Source organism: Camelina sativa, chromosome 4, assembly GCF_030686135.1.
Source record: "Camelina sativa cultivar CO46 ecotype springtype chromosome 4, ASM3068613v1".
Taxonomy (NCBI): Eukaryota; Viridiplantae; Streptophyta; class Magnoliopsida; order Brassicales; family Brassicaceae; genus Camelina; species Camelina sativa.
Window position 1 is genome coordinate 22,849,157 of NC_141883.1, and position 19,451 is coordinate 22,868,607.

At 37.0% G+C, this 19,451-nt stretch overlaps 7 protein-coding genes across 8 annotated transcripts; 4 read left to right on the top strand and 3 right to left on the bottom strand.

Moving 5' to 3' along the window:
- Positions 1 to 272: 272 nt before the first annotated feature.
- Positions 273 to 2,490, top strand: LOC104781155 (F-box protein PP2-A15). Of its 2 annotated transcripts, none has more exons than XR_015597467.1 (3): positions 273 to 784; positions 955 to 1,073; positions 1,665 to 2,490. XR_015597467.1 is itself a non-coding variant. In XM_010505753.2 (3 exons), the coding sequence occupies exons 1-3, from the start codon at positions 546 to 548 to the stop codon at positions 2,128 to 2,130; spliced, it is 897 nt and encodes a 298-aa protein (XP_010504055.1). In that variant the 5' UTR covers positions 275 to 545; the 3' UTR covers positions 2,131 to 2,490. The 2 variants fall into 2 exon arrangements, 1 of the variants encoding a protein (XP_010504055.1); XM_010505753.2 differs by having other exon boundaries at positions 275 to 857.
- Positions 2,491 to 2,884: 394 nt separating this feature from the next.
- LOC104781156 (putative carbohydrate esterase At4g34215) lies at positions 2,885 to 5,088 on the bottom strand. Its single transcript, XM_087511422.1, has 2 exons — positions 3,804 to 5,088; positions 2,885 to 3,311 (listed from the first exon to the last, which is right to left on the bottom strand). Exons 1-2 carry the CDS (start codon positions 4,413 to 4,415, stop codon positions 3,015 to 3,017), a joined length of 909 nt encoding a protein of 302 aa, XP_087367548.1. The 5' UTR covers positions 4,416 to 5,088; the 3' UTR covers positions 2,885 to 3,014.
- Positions 5,089 to 7,117: 2,029 nt separating this feature from the next.
- Positions 7,118 to 8,919, bottom strand: LOC104781157 (large ribosomal subunit protein eL24y). Its single transcript, XM_010505755.3, has 5 exons — positions 8,414 to 8,919; positions 7,995 to 8,070; positions 7,801 to 7,902; positions 7,565 to 7,713; positions 7,118 to 7,454 (listed from the first exon to the last, which is right to left on the bottom strand). Exons 1-5 carry the CDS (start codon positions 8,422 to 8,424, stop codon positions 7,301 to 7,303), a joined length of 492 nt encoding a protein of 163 aa, XP_010504057.2. The 5' UTR covers positions 8,425 to 8,919; the 3' UTR covers positions 7,118 to 7,300.
- Positions 8,700 to 11,016, top strand: LOC104781158 (uncharacterized). The gene is made up of 4 exons (XM_087511423.1): positions 8,700 to 9,096; positions 9,187 to 10,101; positions 10,204 to 10,251; positions 10,345 to 11,016. The coding sequence occupies exons 1-4, from the start codon at positions 8,902 to 8,904 to the stop codon at positions 10,762 to 10,764; spliced, it is 1,578 nt and encodes a 525-aa protein (XP_087367549.1). The 5' UTR covers positions 8,700 to 8,901; the 3' UTR covers positions 10,765 to 11,016.
- A 252-nt stretch (positions 11,017 to 11,268) lies between these two features.
- LOC104781159 (late embryogenesis abundant protein At3g53040-like) lies at positions 11,269 to 13,148 on the bottom strand. The gene is made up of 3 exons (XM_010505757.3): positions 12,111 to 13,148; positions 11,874 to 12,031; positions 11,269 to 11,768 (listed from the first exon to the last, which is right to left on the bottom strand). Exons 1-3 carry the CDS (start codon positions 13,020 to 13,022, stop codon positions 11,465 to 11,467), a joined length of 1,374 nt encoding a protein of 457 aa, XP_010504059.1. The 5' UTR covers positions 13,023 to 13,148; the 3' UTR covers positions 11,269 to 11,464.
- Positions 13,149 to 13,978: 830 nt separating this feature from the next.
- LOC104781160 (beta-galactosidase 15-like) lies at positions 13,979 to 14,846 on the top strand. The gene is made up of 2 exons (XM_010505758.2): positions 13,979 to 14,432; positions 14,516 to 14,846. The coding sequence occupies exons 1-2, from the start codon at positions 14,055 to 14,057 to the stop codon at positions 14,627 to 14,629; spliced, it is 492 nt and encodes a 163-aa protein (XP_010504060.1). The 5' UTR covers positions 13,979 to 14,054; the 3' UTR covers positions 14,630 to 14,846.
- A 570-nt stretch (positions 14,847 to 15,416) lies between these two features.
- Positions 15,417 to 16,161, top strand: LOC147946103 (uncharacterized). The gene is made up of 2 exons (XM_087511424.1): positions 15,417 to 15,844; positions 15,931 to 16,161. The coding sequence occupies exons 1-2, from the start codon at positions 15,479 to 15,481 to the stop codon at positions 16,060 to 16,062; spliced, it is 498 nt and encodes a 165-aa protein (XP_087367550.1). The 5' UTR covers positions 15,417 to 15,478; the 3' UTR covers positions 16,063 to 16,161.
- The last annotated feature ends 3,290 nt before the right edge of the window (positions 16,162 to 19,451 follow it).

A 19,451-nucleotide genomic window follows, 5' to 3' on the forward strand; every position in this document is an offset into this window, starting at 1 on the left:
AAGATCCTAAAGAAAACAATACTACGAATTTGCGATCCAAATTATTTAATCACACGAATTGTGACGGAATAAAAAAAAAGTTACAACATTGGAAAAAATACATAACTCATTGGAAGAATCTTACTTTTGGACTTTAATTAGATCTTTAATTACTTTGCACCAAATGCTTTACACCAAATCAAACGGACTTTTTCACGATCGTTCGGCGCTGCCACGTGGCATAAGTTTCCATCGTTGGATCTTAACATTGTACACGTCACCATCTAAGATACATATCTCTCTTTCCCTCACACTTTCTCCGTTTCTCGTCTCCTCCTCCGACATTTTCCGAGAAAATCACACCACTGAGAAATATAGAGAGCAAAAATACATTAATAGAAAACTTTCATTAGTATTATTATTATTATTATCTCCGCCGTCATCGATTACGCTTATAAACCAATTTCGTTCTTTTTTTATTTTCTTCTTGTGTGCGCGGAGCTCTGTGTTTTGTGTAGCTTCTTCGGTCAACTATTAGAAGAACGAGTTTGTGGTGAGGTATTAAAATGGGTTCGTCCTTGTCGAATCTAAACGACGGGACGAATGGTATGTCAATGGGAACAAGTCTGGGCGATATACCGGAAAGCTGCGTGGCCTGTGTGTTTATGTATTTGACCCCGCCGGAGATTTGCAATCTGGCAGGATTGAATCGTGCATTCCGTGGTGCGGCTTCTTCCGATTCCGTTTGGGATAAGAAGCTCCCTGCGAATTATCAGGATCTGCTTGATTTGTTGCCCCCTGAGAGGTATCATACTCTCTCCAAGAAAGATATTTTCGCTGTCCTCTCTCGTCCCATCCCTTTTGATGATGATTCTAAGGTTTTTTTTTTTTTTTTACATTTTTTATTTTGTTGGATTTGGGAATGAGGGTTTTTCTTTGTAGTTTTTGTATGAAACTGTGTTTGTGTTTTTGCAGGAGCTGTGGATTGATAGAGTTACAGGACGGGTTTGTATGGCAATTTCAGCTAGAGGAATGGCTATAACTGGGATTGAAGACCGGAGGTATTGGAATTGGAATCCAACTGAAGAATCTAGGTAATGAAGAATCCAATTGATAGAGTTACAGGACGGGTTTGTATGGCAATCTCGCTTCTTCAATCTCAATTAGAGTTTTAGAAATGAAAATAGGCTTTTAAAAGACTTGTTTATGATAAATGTAAATTGACCCTGCGTTTCGTGAGTTGTTGATCCTTGGATTGATAGAGTTACATGGCAGGGTCTTTCAAGAACAGTCATCACTTTAAGTATAGCAAAAAATTAGAACTGGAGGGTTTGTGTGAGGATTCTTACTGTTTGATTAGCGGCCTGTTTTCTCTTAGTTTGTGAAGAGGTGACTCTGCTTTTGAGTTTTGATAATTAGCTAATGTAGACTATGAGTGTTCTTGCCTAATCGTTATAGTTATGGATTTTTTGAGGTGTTGTTGTAGCGATGATTCATCTCAACTGCGAAATGATTAGGTTAGTGAGAAAAGTTCTGCATCAGTTTTTGGTATGAGACTGATTTATACAACATGAGACGGGTGCTTTAGCATGTGATAGGATTCTAATAATGAACAACTTCCAAGATGTATCAGTTTGTTCGTGGAACAGAAAGAGTAAAATTCTTGTGAATCTTCCCTTGAACAGGTTCCATGTTGTAGCCTACTTACAGCAGATTTGGTGGTTTGAAGTTGATGGAACAGTGAGATTTCATCTCCCACCTGGTATCTACTCTCTATCATTCAGAATCCATCTAGGGAGATTCACAAAAAGGCTAGGGAGACGTGTGTGCCACTTTGAACACACTCATGGTTGGGACGTAAAGCCTGTGAGGTTTTCGCTTTCAACTTCTGATGGTCAAAATGCATCATGCGAATATTACTTGGACGATGTAGAGAGAGACGAAGCACTCGGGCAACACAAGCGTGGTTGCTGGATCGAGTATAGGGTTGGAGAATTCATAGTGAACGGATCAGAACCGTCAACCGAAATCCAATGGTCGATGAAACAGATAGACTGTACACACTCGAAAGGAGGGTTATGTGTTGATTCAGTCTTCATAAACCCAATTGGTGATCTGAAGGAACACAGAAAGAAAGATTTTGTGATATAGCTTTAAGAGAGATGATCACACACACCAAAAAAAAAAAAAGCTTTTGATTCTGGCAAGGTAAAATTCTTATTAGTGGTTTTTTTTTTTCGGGTCAACAAAATTCTTATTAGTGGTTTATGTTCCCAAAATTAGGGTACATCGAGTTTTTTGATTGTCATTTTATTATTGTGCATTTCATCGATTTTTTTTTTTGTTTGTTTGTTTTGTATTTACTTCATACTCATTTTGTTACACATTTTAGGCGAGACGACTCTTTTTTTGTGTGTGTGTATACCATGTTTATAGGTTGGATGTTCGAGACTTGACTATCTGTATCCAACCAAGATTATCCAAATTATTGTCTCTGACTAATTCTATTTATTTTGTTGTGTGTGTTTTTTTCTCTAATATCATATCTAATCAGAGATGGTATGCATAGGATTGGATCGAATAATACAGGCTATTATAAAAATATAATTATCCAAAATATCTGTCAATCAAGCTTATCCAAAAATTCAAATGCTTGAAGCCTAGTTGAAACTATCAAAAAGCTACATTATCTGAAAAAGATGTATGTTACAAGATACAGAAGAAGTCAAGACAGATGAGCTACGGAAACGAATTTATATGACGTAAAATATGTACTGTACTGAAAAGTTTTGAGTATAGTCTTGTTTTCAAGGTCGGATTCACTTAAGATTTAGGATATCCAAAAAATTTAAATCCAGGTATTGGATCGTGGAATCACACATTTGTCTAAATTGGAGATTCTTGATTTTATTTAAACAAAAGGAATTATATAATTGAATTCATTAAGTCAATAAGACTTAAGTTTCTCTATAATAATAATTTGGACAAATATCATGAGGAATCCAAAAAAAGAAAAAAAAAATGAAAAAAAAATGTTACAAAAATGGTAAGGTAGGTGCCAAGATTTCTAAAAAGATGATAGAAAGGGAACAACAGAAGGAAGTAATTAGAAGAGGCATATAGAGTGATTGAGCTGAATTGGGAATATTGTCCGCGAAACTCTGGGCTATCATTTGACCGAGCCGGACCTGAGATGAAGTGGTAAGATGCAAACCGTCCGGTTCAAGAGGTAGACCCATGGCGTCAACACAATACACGTTCTTAAGATCTGTCTTGAGTTGAGCTTTTCTCACCGCATCAACATATGGTCCTGCCCCTGTCGCTAGAGCCACCTTTTTTTGTTTGTTTTACGTCCAAAACAACAAAACACATAAACAAGATATTTGAAGAATGTTAACTAAAAATATCAGATACCAATAGATTTTTTTTATTTTAGGAATAAGACCAAAAATGTCAATTTGCATACACCACAGCTGGATTTGTAGTAAGATAAATTAGCTACAGCCTGGATTAAAGTAATCACGATCGAACCATAAAAAAAGATAAATAATGCAATGAATTAAATACATTAAATTTCGTAATACTATTCATTTCAATAAGGTTTGTGATTTAATAATAACTTCATGTATTTTTTAGTCTGCATGTATTGTTTTCGTCTTTTATTTTTAAGAAATTTCACTATTCCAATATTAGTAATTAAAGTCATTACACATAATTTGACATTCCAAAAAAAAAATCATAAAGTTCTATGAACTATTAGCTATTTACTCATTACTACTACTAACTAGGGGCTATAGAGCCTAGATTGTTTTTGTGCAACGTACCTGTATAATAGGAAGATTTGGCTGATCTAAATCACTTCGAAGATCAGTAAAGAACTTGACTAGTCTCTTCTTATAAACCGAAGCATCCACCATATCCACCGTATCCGACTCACCCTGATACCACAAAATCCCCCTGTACGAGCCGCCTCCACTACTAGCAACCGCGGCTTTCGCTCTCCTCACCGTATCCTCGTAAAGATACTCACCCTTTTGCCATTGGCTTAGTTTAGTCCCACCGATAGAGCAAGGAACCAAACCCACATGACCGAACCGGTAAAACAACCGATCAGCAAATGACATACCCGGTCCAATACCATTAGTCTTGTTAACATCAATGTCAACGTGTAGTGGCTCTTTAGCAATTTCCCACTTGAGCTTGGCCGTGAGACGGAAGATCGAAGGGTTTGATCGACATTCCTGGGGGATCACACCGTCCCACACGGTGGTGTTTGTAGCGGTGTCGTTATAAACTCCACCTCGACCCGCCATGTTGCTTTGCCCGGCCAAGATGAAGATACTAATGTTTCTTGGAATAGTTTGGGATTGGATTTTTGGTGGAGATTGAAGAAAAATGATGATGATGATAGAGAATAAGAAAAAGATCTTGGTCATTGCTTTTGAAGTAAACTTGGAGATTGAGATTGAGATCCAGATCAGAGTCGATGTAAGATAGAAGAGAGAATAATGTATTCCTCTTGTTTTGTCTCTTTCTTCGTATCCACTTCAAAAATTTAGAAAGAAGATTAGTCAATAGACTCGAAACCTTTTCATACGCAACATGATTATATACAAAATAAAAGGACTGATTTGTGTGTCTCGATACCTACACCTACATATATTAGTATGATTTAAAACTTGATTAATTAAAAGCGAAGCATAACAACGATAATAACGTGACGTATAAATTATTATTCATACGCGCATGACGTAATCTCACAAAAACCAATAGAAACCTTAAACCAAGATCTCCTTTTCAAAAAATGAAAAATTATACAACTGGATTTTTATACTTTGTTTTTTTAATGTTGTTCATGATCATTTTCTCAAAAAGACAGCTACCTGAACCAAAAGTCCAAAACTAAACCGAAACAAACCCAAAACCAACCAATAAAACAATTTAATTCAATAGGTTAGAAAAAGTTGACCTGATATAATAACAGAAAACTGAGTGATCTCCCATAAGTAAAAACAGAGATCGTCACATGCACAAATCATCGATGATTCACTTGTTTTATTTCTTACAGATCTGTAATATATATTTCCAAACTATTGTAGGTGTTTGATGATTAAACACAAAAAAACTAATTAAAAACCAAAATTAGAAGAAAAAGAAGAAGAAGAAGGATCATGATGAGCGAATATGCAAGACGGCGTGCGGAAGTGAGTGATGAGTATTTTTTGCTTTTCATATTCTACTTTATTTTGTAGTATGCATTCATTCTTTTTTTCTATTTAGTGCTAAGTGCTTTCTTGAAATATCTCATTAGTTTTTTTTTTTTTTTCAATTATACTAGGAATATTGAATATTCCACATGAATGTTACCAATAACTTTTCGACCGACTGAGCTACTGACTTCTCTATTGCAATGTACTACTAACAATTAAGAGGACAAATTTCAAACATTTTACAAACAACAGAGCTGCAAGTAGAGTAGGCTAAGTAGGCTTTGTTTTGCTTTTTTGGAACATAACCACTCGCACCAATTAGTTCTAACATTGCAAATGACTTCCACTTAATAAAGAGGAATAAAATGGCTGTTCAAGAAACGTTTTGAGCTCTCCTTGTGAAACAAGGAACAACAGAAGTGAAACACATGCATTGTACTAAAAACAGCAGATTATGTATGATTGATTAATACGGATAATAAATATCGTAGTAAATTATATAAACATACCAAGACATAAACTATAAAATAGACGATACAAATAAAAGAATTATGAAGGTTTACTAATACACCAATCAATGGCGGACCTATAAACTTTTTTTAGAAGGGTTAAAAGGTTCAATGAAATTTAGCATTCAAAAACTTTTAGTGTTATTGGGGATTTTTTTTTTTTTTTTTTTGAAACTAAAGACCAACAGAGCTGCATCGAACTATGTAGGGCGGGTCAACAGAGAACTTTTTAACCAGTTTTACCGAAGAGTCTTTTGTAATATAGCTTACAAATTTTGTTTTTTTCTAAAAACAGAACATGACAAATCTCAGAAGAAAGCATATAATAATGGCCTTTCAATCAAACCTTTGTTTTTTCTCCTCCCCTGTTGGTTTGATGAACATTTTTGTAAATGATCGATGTACAGTTGTAAACTCTCTAACTCTAAACTATACATATCTTCTTACATTCCACATGAACCTTTGAAGCAGCCCTCACATACGAATTTCATAAAGTACTTTGGTATATATGCACTCTATTGAGATCATTGCGAGGGCTGCCGCAACGGTTGATGTGGAATGTAGATGATCAACAGTCATAACGCCGGTTGGTTCTCTCTATTTCCCACTTCACAAACAAGTTTCATATATCTCCGAGAGTGAAATAGATTTCTTTGCTCCACAAGAGTTTAGAATTCTGATAGGAGATCGAAATAGGGATTTTCGTCTCTGTTTGCAATCCACACGTAGTTCTTCGTAAAAGATAAGATCGTGTGGATAGCAAACAGAGACGAGAATCCCTCTCGATTGATAAAATATTACCGTAGATCGAATATACAAAGAGGAACCAAAATCAAAACAAGCACAAAAAGAAAGAAAAGTAATGGTAGTAGAGTTGTCATTTTCGTCTTCTTCTTCTGTTTTCATTGCATTGCATCCTTTCCTTTATATAATGTATCGAAATGTGTAGTCGAGAGTGTATGGCATTTTTGGGGGACAAGGATCATGCATGAACACAATTTTTCTCCAAAGACATATGTTATGTTTTGGCCCCGTGAGAAATTTCCACAAGTAACTTTATTGCGAAAGTTGTTTGACCCAATAACATGAATCTTTTTCAAATGTATTTAATTGAATAGTGAAAAGAAAACTCAACCAATATTCACGGTGTCCCTCACACTGCAACTTCGGTTCTGAACAATCCGTAACAATTCAGGTTGTCACTTGTGCACAACAACAATCCTGAACATAACTAAGATACGCAACAAGGTTGTTTGTTGTAAACTAGATAAAGCCAGTTGGAATCGACAAATTGCACATTAACGCCAGAGCAATCCAACGTATGACAACAGTTGACAACGTAGTCCGCAATGCTTTAAACAAGTTGGACAAAACACGAACTCTTTTGAATCAACTGATGTGAGAAGAGAATAGAGAGAGTAGTAAAATGAAGTTCATAAGCAACAAAATTCTTAAGTCTGAGATTATAAGAGTTGCAAAAGTAAGAGACAAAAACTGATAACAAGGTTTTACGTTTGGCATAACATTCTGGAATCAACATTGCTAGTAAAAAAAAGTAGCCACTACGCAGAGAACACAAAGTGAGAGAGATGGCTAGGCTCTTCAGCGTTTGCCACCACCACCTCCCAACTTAGGACCCTTTCCTGCAGCTGCAGCTTTGGGGAAGTTTGCCTTGACCTTCTGTTGCTTGGAAGCAAATTCAACCTTCTTAGCCTTCTTTTCATCTTTGGTCTTCTTGATTCTTTCCTTGATCTCACTGTCAAATCATAACAATTCATTTCAAAGTCAAATACTTTTCCTCAAATATAACAATTTTGATGATACTAGTTGAATGATTCGAGTCTTTGAGAGAAGAAGAAAACTAACCGAAGAGCAGCTTCTCTGGCAGCATCACGAACTTCTGGCTTCTCAGCTCTCTTCTTCTGAATCACCTCCAAGGTAGCACCAACAATGGACCTAGAGTATGGCTTCTTGGTTGCACGTCTTCTTCTCTTCACAGCCTCTTGAGCTGCATCCTATAAAATGAAACAAAAATCAATTAAATCTCCTGATCCCAAAAATCATACAGAAACTTGGAAACTCTATAAAAGTATCATCACTACCTTCTTGTGTTGTTTTCTGTACATGGCAGTCCATGAAAGCTTGGAAGGCTTCAACTTATTGTGGAAGTACCTCTTGCACTTTGAGTTAAGAAACAAGAAAACCTGATGGAACAATGAAAGACAAATATAAAGACCAAAACCAACAAATCTCATAAGCTCAGGGGATTCGAATCATAAAAAGTGTTTAGCTAAACCTGAGAATCAGATCGGATAAATCTAATTCCCCTTCCTGGGTAAATTTTCTGCCCACTGAAACGACAAAGCTCCGTCCTGTATATATTCCAAAGATAATACACCAAATGAGACATTGATTGCAACAAGCAAATGATCTTTGCTAGTGAAAATATCTAAGTCTACATGATTAGAAATGAATCATATAGAGACCAATCACAGACCCAGATCCATCTAATACACAATCTCATCTTCATAGAAGAATGAAAAAAAAAAAAACCCAGCTTTGACTACCAAACTAACGAGAAACAAAGAGCCAATCCAGAACAAATCAATCTCTCCGATGGAGTAAAATCATGAATATTCACTACACTACTCGATGCCAATTAGATTCAATACAGGAACATAAACAGAGAGAGATATTAGAGTAGATTTGATTTACTTGAGAACCATCGTTGCTGCTGCTCCTCCTCCTCTTCTTCGTCTTCTTCTTCCTTCTGCTCAGGCTGCTCCCGGAAACCCTAAACTAGAAAACCCTAATTCAGTCGACACTTATATATATATATAAGAGAGACTAACCAAAGCCATTTCCGTGTGTTTGTTTATATTTATTAGTTCGGCCCAAATTATAAACCCAACGCATCAAATAGGCCCATATATTATTATTGTCGTGATGACGTCAGCATCTCCTCCAATAATTTATTTTCCCAACAGCCGACGACGAACCTGTCAATGGACCTTAAAAACGGCGACGTTTCATAAAAGAAGTTTGAAACAAAGTAGCAGCTAAGCTTTCTTCTTCTCTCTTCTCTGCACAAGCTTCCAGAAACAAAAAAAAAAAAAAGAGATCCAAAAAAAATTGGATTCAATCGTCGCCGGATATTCCAAAGAGTATATAAGTTCTAAGATAAGAGAGATTAGTTCGTGGATATGGAGGTAGAGAAGTGGAACAGCGACGGTGGTGAATACACGTCGGAAGACGAAGGAACGGAGGATTACCGCCGCGGAGGTTACCACTCCGTCCGGATCGGCGACTCGTTCAAGAACGGCCGGTATGTTGTTCAGAGCAAACTCGGTTGGGGCCATTTCTCTACTGTTTGGCTCTCCTGGGACACTCAATCCTCTGTACGCACCTCTCTCTTTGCTCTCTCTCTCTCTCTCTCTCTCTCTCTCTTTTAATACAAATTGCTTGAATCTAATTCATGGAATGTACAGAGATATGTGGCGTTAAAGGTGCAAAAGAGTGCTCAGCACTATACCGAAGCTGCAATGGATGAGATAACAATATTGCAACAGATTGCAGAAGGAGACACTGATGATACCAAATGCGTTGTGAAGCTTTTGGATCATTTCAAACACTCAGGTCCGAACGGGCAACATGTATGTATGGTTTTTGAGTATTTGGGTGATAACCTGTTAACGCTGATTAAGTATTCTGATTACCGTGGCTTACCTATTCCCATGGTTAAAGAGATTTGTTACCACATGTTGGTTGGGTTAGACTACTTGCATAAAGAGCTTTCTATTATTCATACTGATCTCAAGCCTGAGAATGTTTTGTTACCGTCAACGATTGATCCGTCTAAAGATCCTAGCAAGTCTGGAGCTCCTCTTGTTCTTCTCCCTACTGATAAGGATAAGAGTCAAGTTGACTCCAATGGGGATTTTGTCAAAAATCAAAAGACAGGTATTCGTAGAAAGACAAAGCTTTCGGCTGCTCAGGGAGATGCTGAGGTTATAGGCCATTCTGAATCGCCGATTAATGGAACACCGAGTGGTGCGGAGAAATTGATGGAAGAAGAGTGTCCTTCAACTTCTGCTACAAATGGATTAGATGGTGGCGAGAAAGAAAAGCAAGGTGGTAAGAAAGGGAGTCGATCGAGTAGAAGGCACCTTGTGGCATCTGCTGACCTCAAGTGTAAACTTGTTGACTTTGGTAACGCATGTTGGACTTACAAACAGTTCACAAGTGACATTCAAACGAGACAGTATAGGTGTCCAGAAGTAATCCTTGGATCTAAGTACTCTACATCTGCAGACCTCTGGTCGTTTGCGTGCATATGTTTTGAACTTGCCACAGGAGATGTACTTTTTGATCCCCATAGTGGAGACAATTATGATCGAGACGAGGTATGCTCTAGTTCCTGATGTCTGTTATCTTCATATATTTTAGATCGTTTTAGTTTTGTTTATGGAAGTTTGGAGAATCTAATTGGCCTTTTCTGCTAACAGGACCACTTGGCTCTGATGATGGAGCTTCTTGGGATGATGCCACGCAAGGTATAGCAGAATCATCAGCAGACAGTTTGATTTAAGAAGTTTGTTTCGACAATTTGAATAGCTAAAACCCTTTTCTTTGTTGTGTGTTTGCAGATAGCATTAGGAGGCCGTTACTCCAGAGATTTCTTTAACAGACATGGTGATCTTCGACACATCAGAAGACTCCGTTTCTGGCCCATGAACAAAGTCCTGACAGAGAAGTACGAGTTCAGTGAGCAAGATGCAAATGACTTGAGTGATTTTCTTGTTTCGATTCTTGATTTCGTTCCAGAAAACCGACCGACTGCGGCTCAGTGTCTGTTACATCCGTGGATCAACTCTGGTCCTCGCTCTCTAAAACCTTCGCTCTCATCTAAAGACCCAAAATCCGAAGACAAGCTCGATACAGAGAGAAAGAAGACAGAGAATGAGGAGCAAGAAGCTATGGAAGTAAAAATGGGGAACGTTGCCATATCATCCTCAGACTACAAACCAGGTACGAGCCGAAGCTCCTCTCTTAAGCAAGCAATTTGACTTCAGAGATTTGTCTGTTTAATATGGGAGTTCTGTTCTGTAATTGAGCGAGGGAACCTTGTGATATTAAAAATTGGCTGTGTGTCAGTGAGAGCACGAGTGAGAATCATCTCAAAAGCTTGTTTAATAGGAAGACATGAGCTCTCCAACAGTTTCATGTATGCAGAGTCATATCTTGATTGTGTACTTTTACGAATCCAATACCCATTTATTCACACATTTTTCATAATATATTTGATTGAAATTGTATCATCTTACAAAACCCCACGGATCAAGGATTGTGCAAAATTCCTGTTTCCGGCAATCCGGCTTGGTGCTAGTGTTTTAAACACCATTACGTAGGCAATATTAGTCAATTGATGTCATATTACTCGACAGATTTAGTTTAAATGTATGCTTAACAGCAAAGAGAAGCAAGACGTTCGTTATTTTGTAACTTTTCTAATGAACTTGCCCCACACACAAAAATCAATTCATGATCAGCCACAACAACAGAATCGGATATTTAGAAATATGCTTTCACTTTTTCATTTCACCATGTTGGAAAAGGATCAGTTAAACCCCAAAAGGCCTAAAAGAAAAGCAGTTTATTACAAATCAAGATTGAAAAAAAGACATTACAAAAAAAAAAAAAAAAAACAAGAAACATGTTATCTTCTTTCACATAAAACCAAACGCTGTGTTTATATTATTTATTACATCACAGCTTCCCTTTCTCTTCCACGACGACTTTGCCTCTCCCTGCATCTTCATCCATCTCCCCAACATCGTTAAAAGTTTGACCGGTCATCTGATCCGACGTTTTCAGGGAAGTTGCCACGTGCCCAGGCCTCGTATCTTTCACGTCAACCGTCACAGTTGTCTTCCCCGTGCCGGTGCCTTCGTCTCCACGCACCGCCCGTGTCTCGTCACCAGACGGCGTCGTAGCACCAGTAAGCTTACTCTTTATCGCTCCCGTCATGTTCCCCAACGCACCCATTATCGTTCCCTTCCCTTCTTCACCTCTACAAGAACAATCACAACATATATATATTAGCACATTCACCAATTAGTAAAACTTCCGACTCTAGGATCAGAACTATACTAGGAGACCATGTTCTATAGTATACCTTTGGGCAACGGAATCTTTAGTCTGATAGGCTTTGTCAGCAGCCGATTCTTTGCTCTGTTGCGTCTTCCTAGAAGCATCTTCTTCAAGTTCTTTGCCCTCAAGTCTCATCTCTTCCATCTTCCTCCTCGCTTCTTCTCCGGTCTCGTCCAGCTTCTCCTATTAATTAGCAATAAACGTCATTTTACTAACCAACTGTGCATATCTAAACACATAAAATATTCTGCAAGTTTATTACCTTGGCCGTGTCTTTGGTCTCAACGGCTTTTTGTTTGGTTTCCTCTGTCTTGCCAGACAAGAAACCCATAGCTCTCTTTGCCGTGTCCACCGCACTATCCTTTAGTTCACCAATCTTACTCACTCCCACATCTTTCCCTTCCGTCGCCTTCTCTGCTGTATAGTCTTTGTATTCACCCATTTTCTCAGCCGTCTTATCCTTAGCTTCCTTAGCCTTATCCGCCGTGTAATCTGCCGTCTCCTTTGCTTTCTCTGCAGTCTTATCCTTTGCTTCTATCGCCTTATCCACTGTGTAGTCTTTGTACTCACCCACCGTCTCCGCCGTCTTGTCTTTGGCCTCCTTTGCCTTCTCGGCAGTGTAATCTTTATATTCGCCCATTTTCTCCGCCGTCTTGTCTTTTGCTTCTTTCGCCTTCTCTGCCGTGTAATTTGCGGTTTCTTTAGTTTTGTCCGCCGTCTTGTCTTTAGCTTCTCTCGCCTTCTCTGCCGTGTAGTCTGCGGTTTCCTTAGTCTTGTCCGCCGTCTTATCTTTAGCTTCTCTGGCCTCATCAGCAGTGTAATCAGCAGTTTCCTTTGTCTTTTGCGCAGTAGTGTCTCTAACCTCTCCGGCCTTCTCTCCGGTGGCGTCTCTCATCCCCGCTGCCTTCTCCGATGCAATCCCGGCTCCCTCTCTGGTAGACTCAGCCGCCTCATGGCTTTTACCGATCACTGCTTCTTTCGTTCCTTGCACCGCCTTCATCACCGAGCCTATTAGTCCGGGCCTCTCCGGCTCGGTCGTCGTAGTTCTCTCCGTTACCTTGTACGTCACATCCCCTCTGTTGATATCTTTCAGATCTTCAGCAGCTAGACTAGCCGCGGCCTCAGCTCTCTCAGCCTTCGCGGACCTCTCTGCCTCCCGTTGTCCTGATGCCATGGTTTGTTTGGATGCCAAGAAAGATTTTAGATAGATTTTTTAAAATATATATATTTCGAATTGTCTCGTGGTGTGTTAATGAGTATTTTAGAGCTGCTTGTTGGTTTTATAGCAAGTGTTCTAGTTATAGTGAGATGCCACGTGATGACCTTGATGAAGCAAAAGTTGCTACGTGTGTTCTGGTATTCTCCTTAATTTCCGAATTCATTTATCCAAATATCCTTTTTGCTCGACACGTATCTGAGACGACCGTTCTATTGAGAAACAATGCCACGTGGGCTTTTCATGCATCGAGAGAGCTGGGACTTAACGTGCAAGGAAGCAATTATGGTCGGTTCTCACATACTTCTAAACCGTGTATCACGGCATCACGCATATTAAAAAAAAGTTTTCCCTTTTTTATTTATTTATTTCTTTCAATTATTTGTGTTAGTTTAAAAAATTAATGCACCCAAAGTACATACTGTCCCACAATCGAGAACTAAACCTCATAACATTCCTAGAAAAACAATACAAAATCCGTATAGACAAAAAAGTTGAAACACCTTAATTCATTGACGTACGTTTTCACTTAAACTCCTAAGTCCTAATTTAGGGTTTCATTGAGAAAATTAAATAACGTTAATCAAAGTTCTTTTATTTTAAAAATGAATAGTTATGGCATAATTTTTTCAATCAACAGGAAAATAATAATTATGGAACATGTAATTTTGCTGACAATGTATTTTCAGCAAAGTAGAAAATATATTTCTAACATGAGAGAGTTTAACCGGTTTCAGAAATCATTGAATGGATTTCTACTTTTTGCTGTTGTAAACGCAAACCTATTATTAAGTAATCGTAGAAAAGTCAAAGGAATTGTCATTCACTAACTTCTCCGAAAGCCAAGAAGAAGGAGAACAAAAAATAAAGTGAAAACTTTAAGACCACGTCCACAACCACAACACTAATCCACCTCTCATATAAACTTTCATTATTATTTAAAGACAATAATTATCCATAATTAATAGCCTACACTCTTTTGGATCATTTATGAGAACACTAGGGAAAAAAATGGGAACTTCACATTGCCGTCGTCTTCATGGCTTTATTTTGCTTCTAGCTATGTTTATTTCCTCTGTGTTTAGTGTAGCTGCAAAGATGGACGACGTTTCTTTTCACGGTGACCCGAAACGTAGTCTCTCCGGCTCCAATGATTCCTCTCTTAGTGAGTCTGGGGGATCATATAAAATGTGCGCGACTCATAGAGAGGCTAAGGATGGTGAACCAATGCCATTGGATTTTGATTGTGAAAAAGGGTATGTTATTTCAAAAATCACTTTCGCCGACTATGGCCAAGCCACTGGTAGCTGTGGGAAATTTAAACGCGGTAATTGTGGAGCAACCAGTACCTTGAATATCGTCAGAAAGGTAAATAAAATCAATTAACACATATATAATTATTTTACAAATAGTGTTCTTATTATTATATATCGTTTTTTTTTTGGGTGCAGAAATGTCTTAGGAAAGAGAAGTGTAAGTTGTTTGTCCCGGACAAGATATTTGGTCCGAGTCACTGCAAGGGACCTCTCAGACTCATTATTGACGCTACTTGTACGAAAGCTTAGTTTTTGATTTCTTACTTTAGTCGTTTTGTTTCAGATTCCAAAGGTTGAACTCCTTTCCGAGTTAACCTTTGTGGTACTTTTTGCTTGAGTTTAGTCCAAAGTCCTTTGTAACTTTTTCTTTTTCTCTTATTTTGATAAAAAGTCTTTTAATTTGTAACTGATATATATATACGTGAGTTCATAACTTTATCTACTATACACGAGTTTTTGATATTAATTAAGAGCGAGTATAAGCTGTTTAGTTCTTTTCAAATTCTTTGCGCTCTGTATTCTCTTATAAAAACAACAAATACAAGATACTATTGGTTAAGACTTAAGATACAAGATACAAGCGTCGTTACAATTCAGCTAGCTGTGTAGGCCAAACATTATTTTTACTAAAGTAATGACATCCGTTACGGCTAGGACGCATATTTTTGGAGTGCAAACGTAAAATATCGAAAGAAGAATATACTAATTAGTTTTCCGGCCTTTCAATAAAGTTAATTAGCAGAGACGAAATTCGAATGGTCACTGGAACTGTGAAACCGGTTAAACTAATAAGGTCTTGGGGAAATTTTTTCTACTGAAAATGCAAAGTAATTGAATTGTAAGAAGAAGTGTCATTGACCAACACCTCCGATCGAATGCCAAATTTAGAACAAAATTTAAACGACAAATTGATAGAAAACTTCGCAGCCACATCCGCAAACAAACTCGCATCTCCAAGAACCATATAATTATTCCATTGTAAATCAAAATCAAAACATTACATATTTATATTTAACAACCATCCCTTAAGTTAGTAGCGATCTTATAGCATTTTCATTGTCTTTCTGATCTATAAGGAAACCCAAAACTAGAATAAAAATGGAAACTGCACATTTTCTCCCTCGTCATGGCTTAATCATTATGCTTCTTGTTATATTCCTTTTTTATGTGTCTTGTTTTGATTCAAAGATAAACGGTTCTTATATTAATGCAAGAGACATCAAAATCCACCGTGATAGGAAACGTGTTCTCTCCAGTTCCAAATCTGGAGGATCTCAACCGCATCAACGGCCACTGTGCTTTGCGAAATCGGCGCCTAGAGACATGGTGCCCATCTTTTGTGGTGGAGGATATGTTCTCTCTGATGTAAAATTTGCCGACTATGGCCAACCCACGGGCGACTGTGAAAAAACGTTTAAACGTGGAAACTGCGGTGCACCCGCTACTTTGAGGCTCGTCAAAAAGGTTTAAATCTAAACATATTTGATTATCTCTTTGAATGAAGTAATTGTACGTACTCCATATCTTATTATTATTCTTATTTTATGCAGAATTGTCTTGGAAAAGAAGAATGTTATCTTCCACTGACAGACGAGATGTTTGGTCCGACCCATTGTAAGGGACTTGTTAAATTCGCTTTTTCCGGTTATTGTAAGAAGAAAAAAAGTAACTTAAAGGATTAGTGATTCTTAGAACAAATTTGTCTTTTTGCTCTTTTTTCTTTTTTTTTTTAATTATGTTGTTGCTTATCATATTAATGATTTTTTTTTTAGATGAAGACTTTTTATAGAGTGCATCTTTATGTTGCTAATTTAGGCAATCCATCGAATCAGGCTCGTGTTTCCTATGTGCCTATTTGACTGGACTTCTCCGATTATGCATAAGAAAGAGTGTTATATTATACAATATGCTATAATCAAATCTATCTATGAAAAGATATACCAGCAAACAAGTAACCTCCGTGGGAACTACATCTATACATGTACCCCTAACCCTAGTGTTTAATTTTTGCGTAAGAGGGACTACAGATAACTTAATTGGCAATTTATATAAATTGTAGAAATGTCGTTATTGAAATGCAAATCCACATAATTCTGCGTTTTAAAAAAGATTTATAAGTTGTTTTGATATTGAGGAAACTGAAGTAAAAGAATGCAAAATTTACATATTAACATGAAAGTGTTGAAATACAAGAGAGCGGAAACTCGCCGATATCTTATTATATAAAGTTCGGTTTTGAAAGTTAGCCATTAACAAGATTTTGACATATGTAAAGTTATCAATCTTAGATTTTGACATGTGTAAAAGTTAATATTTAATAGGAGAAATTTGATTACAACAAAAATAAAATATTTTGTTTTAAAAAATATTAATAATATGAAAAGATAGTTATAAAATTTACAGAATTTATAAAAAAATACAAAGTTTTTTTGAAATAATTATAAGGAAACTATATATATATATATATTTCAAAAAAATCGAAATTATAATATTATTTACTTATTTTTAATTTTAAGTTATTAATTCTACAAAAAAAAAGATTAAGTAAATATACAGTTAATTATTAGAGAAATACCCTAGGATAGCACCATTTTAGGTTTTTCTTCCAAAGTTAGCACATACTCTCAAATGGTCCAAAAGTAGCATTATTATTTTTTTTTATCTTTAATAATATAATTAATTCTAATTTTATTATTTCTGATTTTAATATCTTCCCTCGCAAATCGCTTCTCGCAAATTGGTCAACGTCGCAAATCCCTCGCAAATTTTGCGAGGGACAATATCAATAGCAGATTCCTTGCAATTTAATTCAAGCAAATCCCTCGCAAACTTTGCGATGGCTTTGCAACTTTTGTTTCCGTCGCAACAGCTGAGGTTTGAATAATGAATTATACATTTTGTAATTATGATTATTTACAAATTATGCAAACTAATTATGATTATTTTCTAATTATGCAAACCAAAATTCATAATTAGCCAAAAAAACTATTAATTAAAACTGAAAATAAACTTGTAAATTACAAAATGTTGTTAAAATTACATAAACATAAGTTCAAAACATAAATTTAAACACAAGTTCAAAACACAAATTCAAACACAAGTACAAGTTTAAGAACAAGAGACCCTACGCTGGTCTCGTGACATCTCCTCCACCGGCAGTTGCTACTCCAGTCTCAGGTATGTTATCTGCTGCTCCGGTATCAACTGTGGTATCGGTCTCATGTCGGGGAAATTTAGCAGCAAATTCAGGATCCTTCTCAGATAGATAATCGAAGTAGGCATCGTAGCAATGCATCTTCTGAGCATTTGTTGCAAACTTCAATGCATAATCTTCTAACTGAGTAGACTGACTTGCAAGAATAGCTTCGGCGGCAGAAAGCTTCTCAGCTAGAATGACTGGAAATTCAGCCGGAGTAGGCGGGAGAATAACATGAGCTGAAGATGCTTCAGTTTGCATATTACCAACTCCATATATCCTGTTTTTCTTCTTCGGAGCAACCTGCAAACAACAAAAAACAGAGACACAAAGTAAACAAAGATATGAAACAAGTTATAACAAACACTAGATATGAGAACATAAGTGAGAACCAAAACACAATGTAAAGTTCAAAAATTTACCTCAGCAAAAATTAGGTTCTTCATACTAACTGACAATCCGCCAGAAGCACTACTCTCTATATTGTCCCCTGAGCATAGCCCAGTTTCAGCCTCAGTTATCCTCGATGACATTTCATGGTAGACCTTCTCAGATATTCCATCCACAAACGATCCATCAGGTTTTCTATGAGTATCTTCTAGGACTTTTAAGAAATCAGGAAGTGTCTCATCAGTCATCTCAGACTAAACAAATATATGAAACAAGTATTAGACTAAATCAAGAATTTATAACTGATTGTGTTAAATAACTAACTTAACATACTTACATGTTTTCGTGTACGAGCTTTAAAGGAGGTCTGACCAGACCGGTGTTTATGTATTCCAGTGCCATCAGGATCACTGTATCGAGCATTTCGACTATTGATACTCTTTTCTTCAGATTTTGGTTCACACCAAAACTTGACCAAGCCTTCCCATACTGTAGGATCAAGCCACCGCGGCTTTGCATCATCACTTTTTACTCTCCACTTAGAATTCCACCGAGACACTTGATCAGTCATCCAGGTCTTCAACTTGGTTTCAAACTCGGCTCTAACTCTCCCGTTGATGGACTGGTCCCAGTTATATGTTTGCTTGTAAAAACATAACATGAATCAGAATCAGAATCAAGTAAGTAAACACAAAATCTGTAATTTAAACACATCAACAAACATTTAACTTACCGCAAAAGTTTCAAACCACCGGTTTACAACTGGACCTGGTGTTTGGGTCCAATTGGCATGAACTTCTTTGAAATCTCTTTCAAAAATGACCCGGACAATAGCAGCAACCAAAGAATCCTGGTCAAAACTACAAAACACAAGAAAAAAAAGGAATGAGGATCAATGAAAATAGACAAAAAAAATTAGACAAAAAAAATTAGACAATCCTATCTACATTCTTACCATAGAGTAGCCGAAGGGCGTTTAGGATCCAGTTTCTGTAAGCTAGCACGACCGGGACTAGTAACTCTTCCAAGTAAAAAAAGATGTCTGAGGAGACATATCGTTGACACGCGAAGTCGATTTCCACCGGTGAGGTTTCTTGACGATTATCTTGGATCACCGGTGAGGTACCTTGCGAGGAGGCGGGAGAAGCTAACCTTTGAGCAGAGGCAGAAGAAGGTAACCTCGAGAAGGGATGAGAGGAGATAACCCTTGAGAAGATATAAATCTTCTGTAAACGTTTTGGCTCCCAGAATGATTTCAGTTCTCTTGAGAAGACATCTAAAAAACAATTAAAAAAAACTAAATTAAAACCCTCAAATTGAATTAAATTAAAACACTAAAATTGATATAATTAGAACCCAAAATCCAAACTAGATTAAAACCCTAAATTCGAATTACATAAAAACCCTCAAACTGTAATTCGAAACCCTAAAATTGAATTACATAAAAACCCTAAAATCGAATTCGAAACCCTAAAATCGAAATGA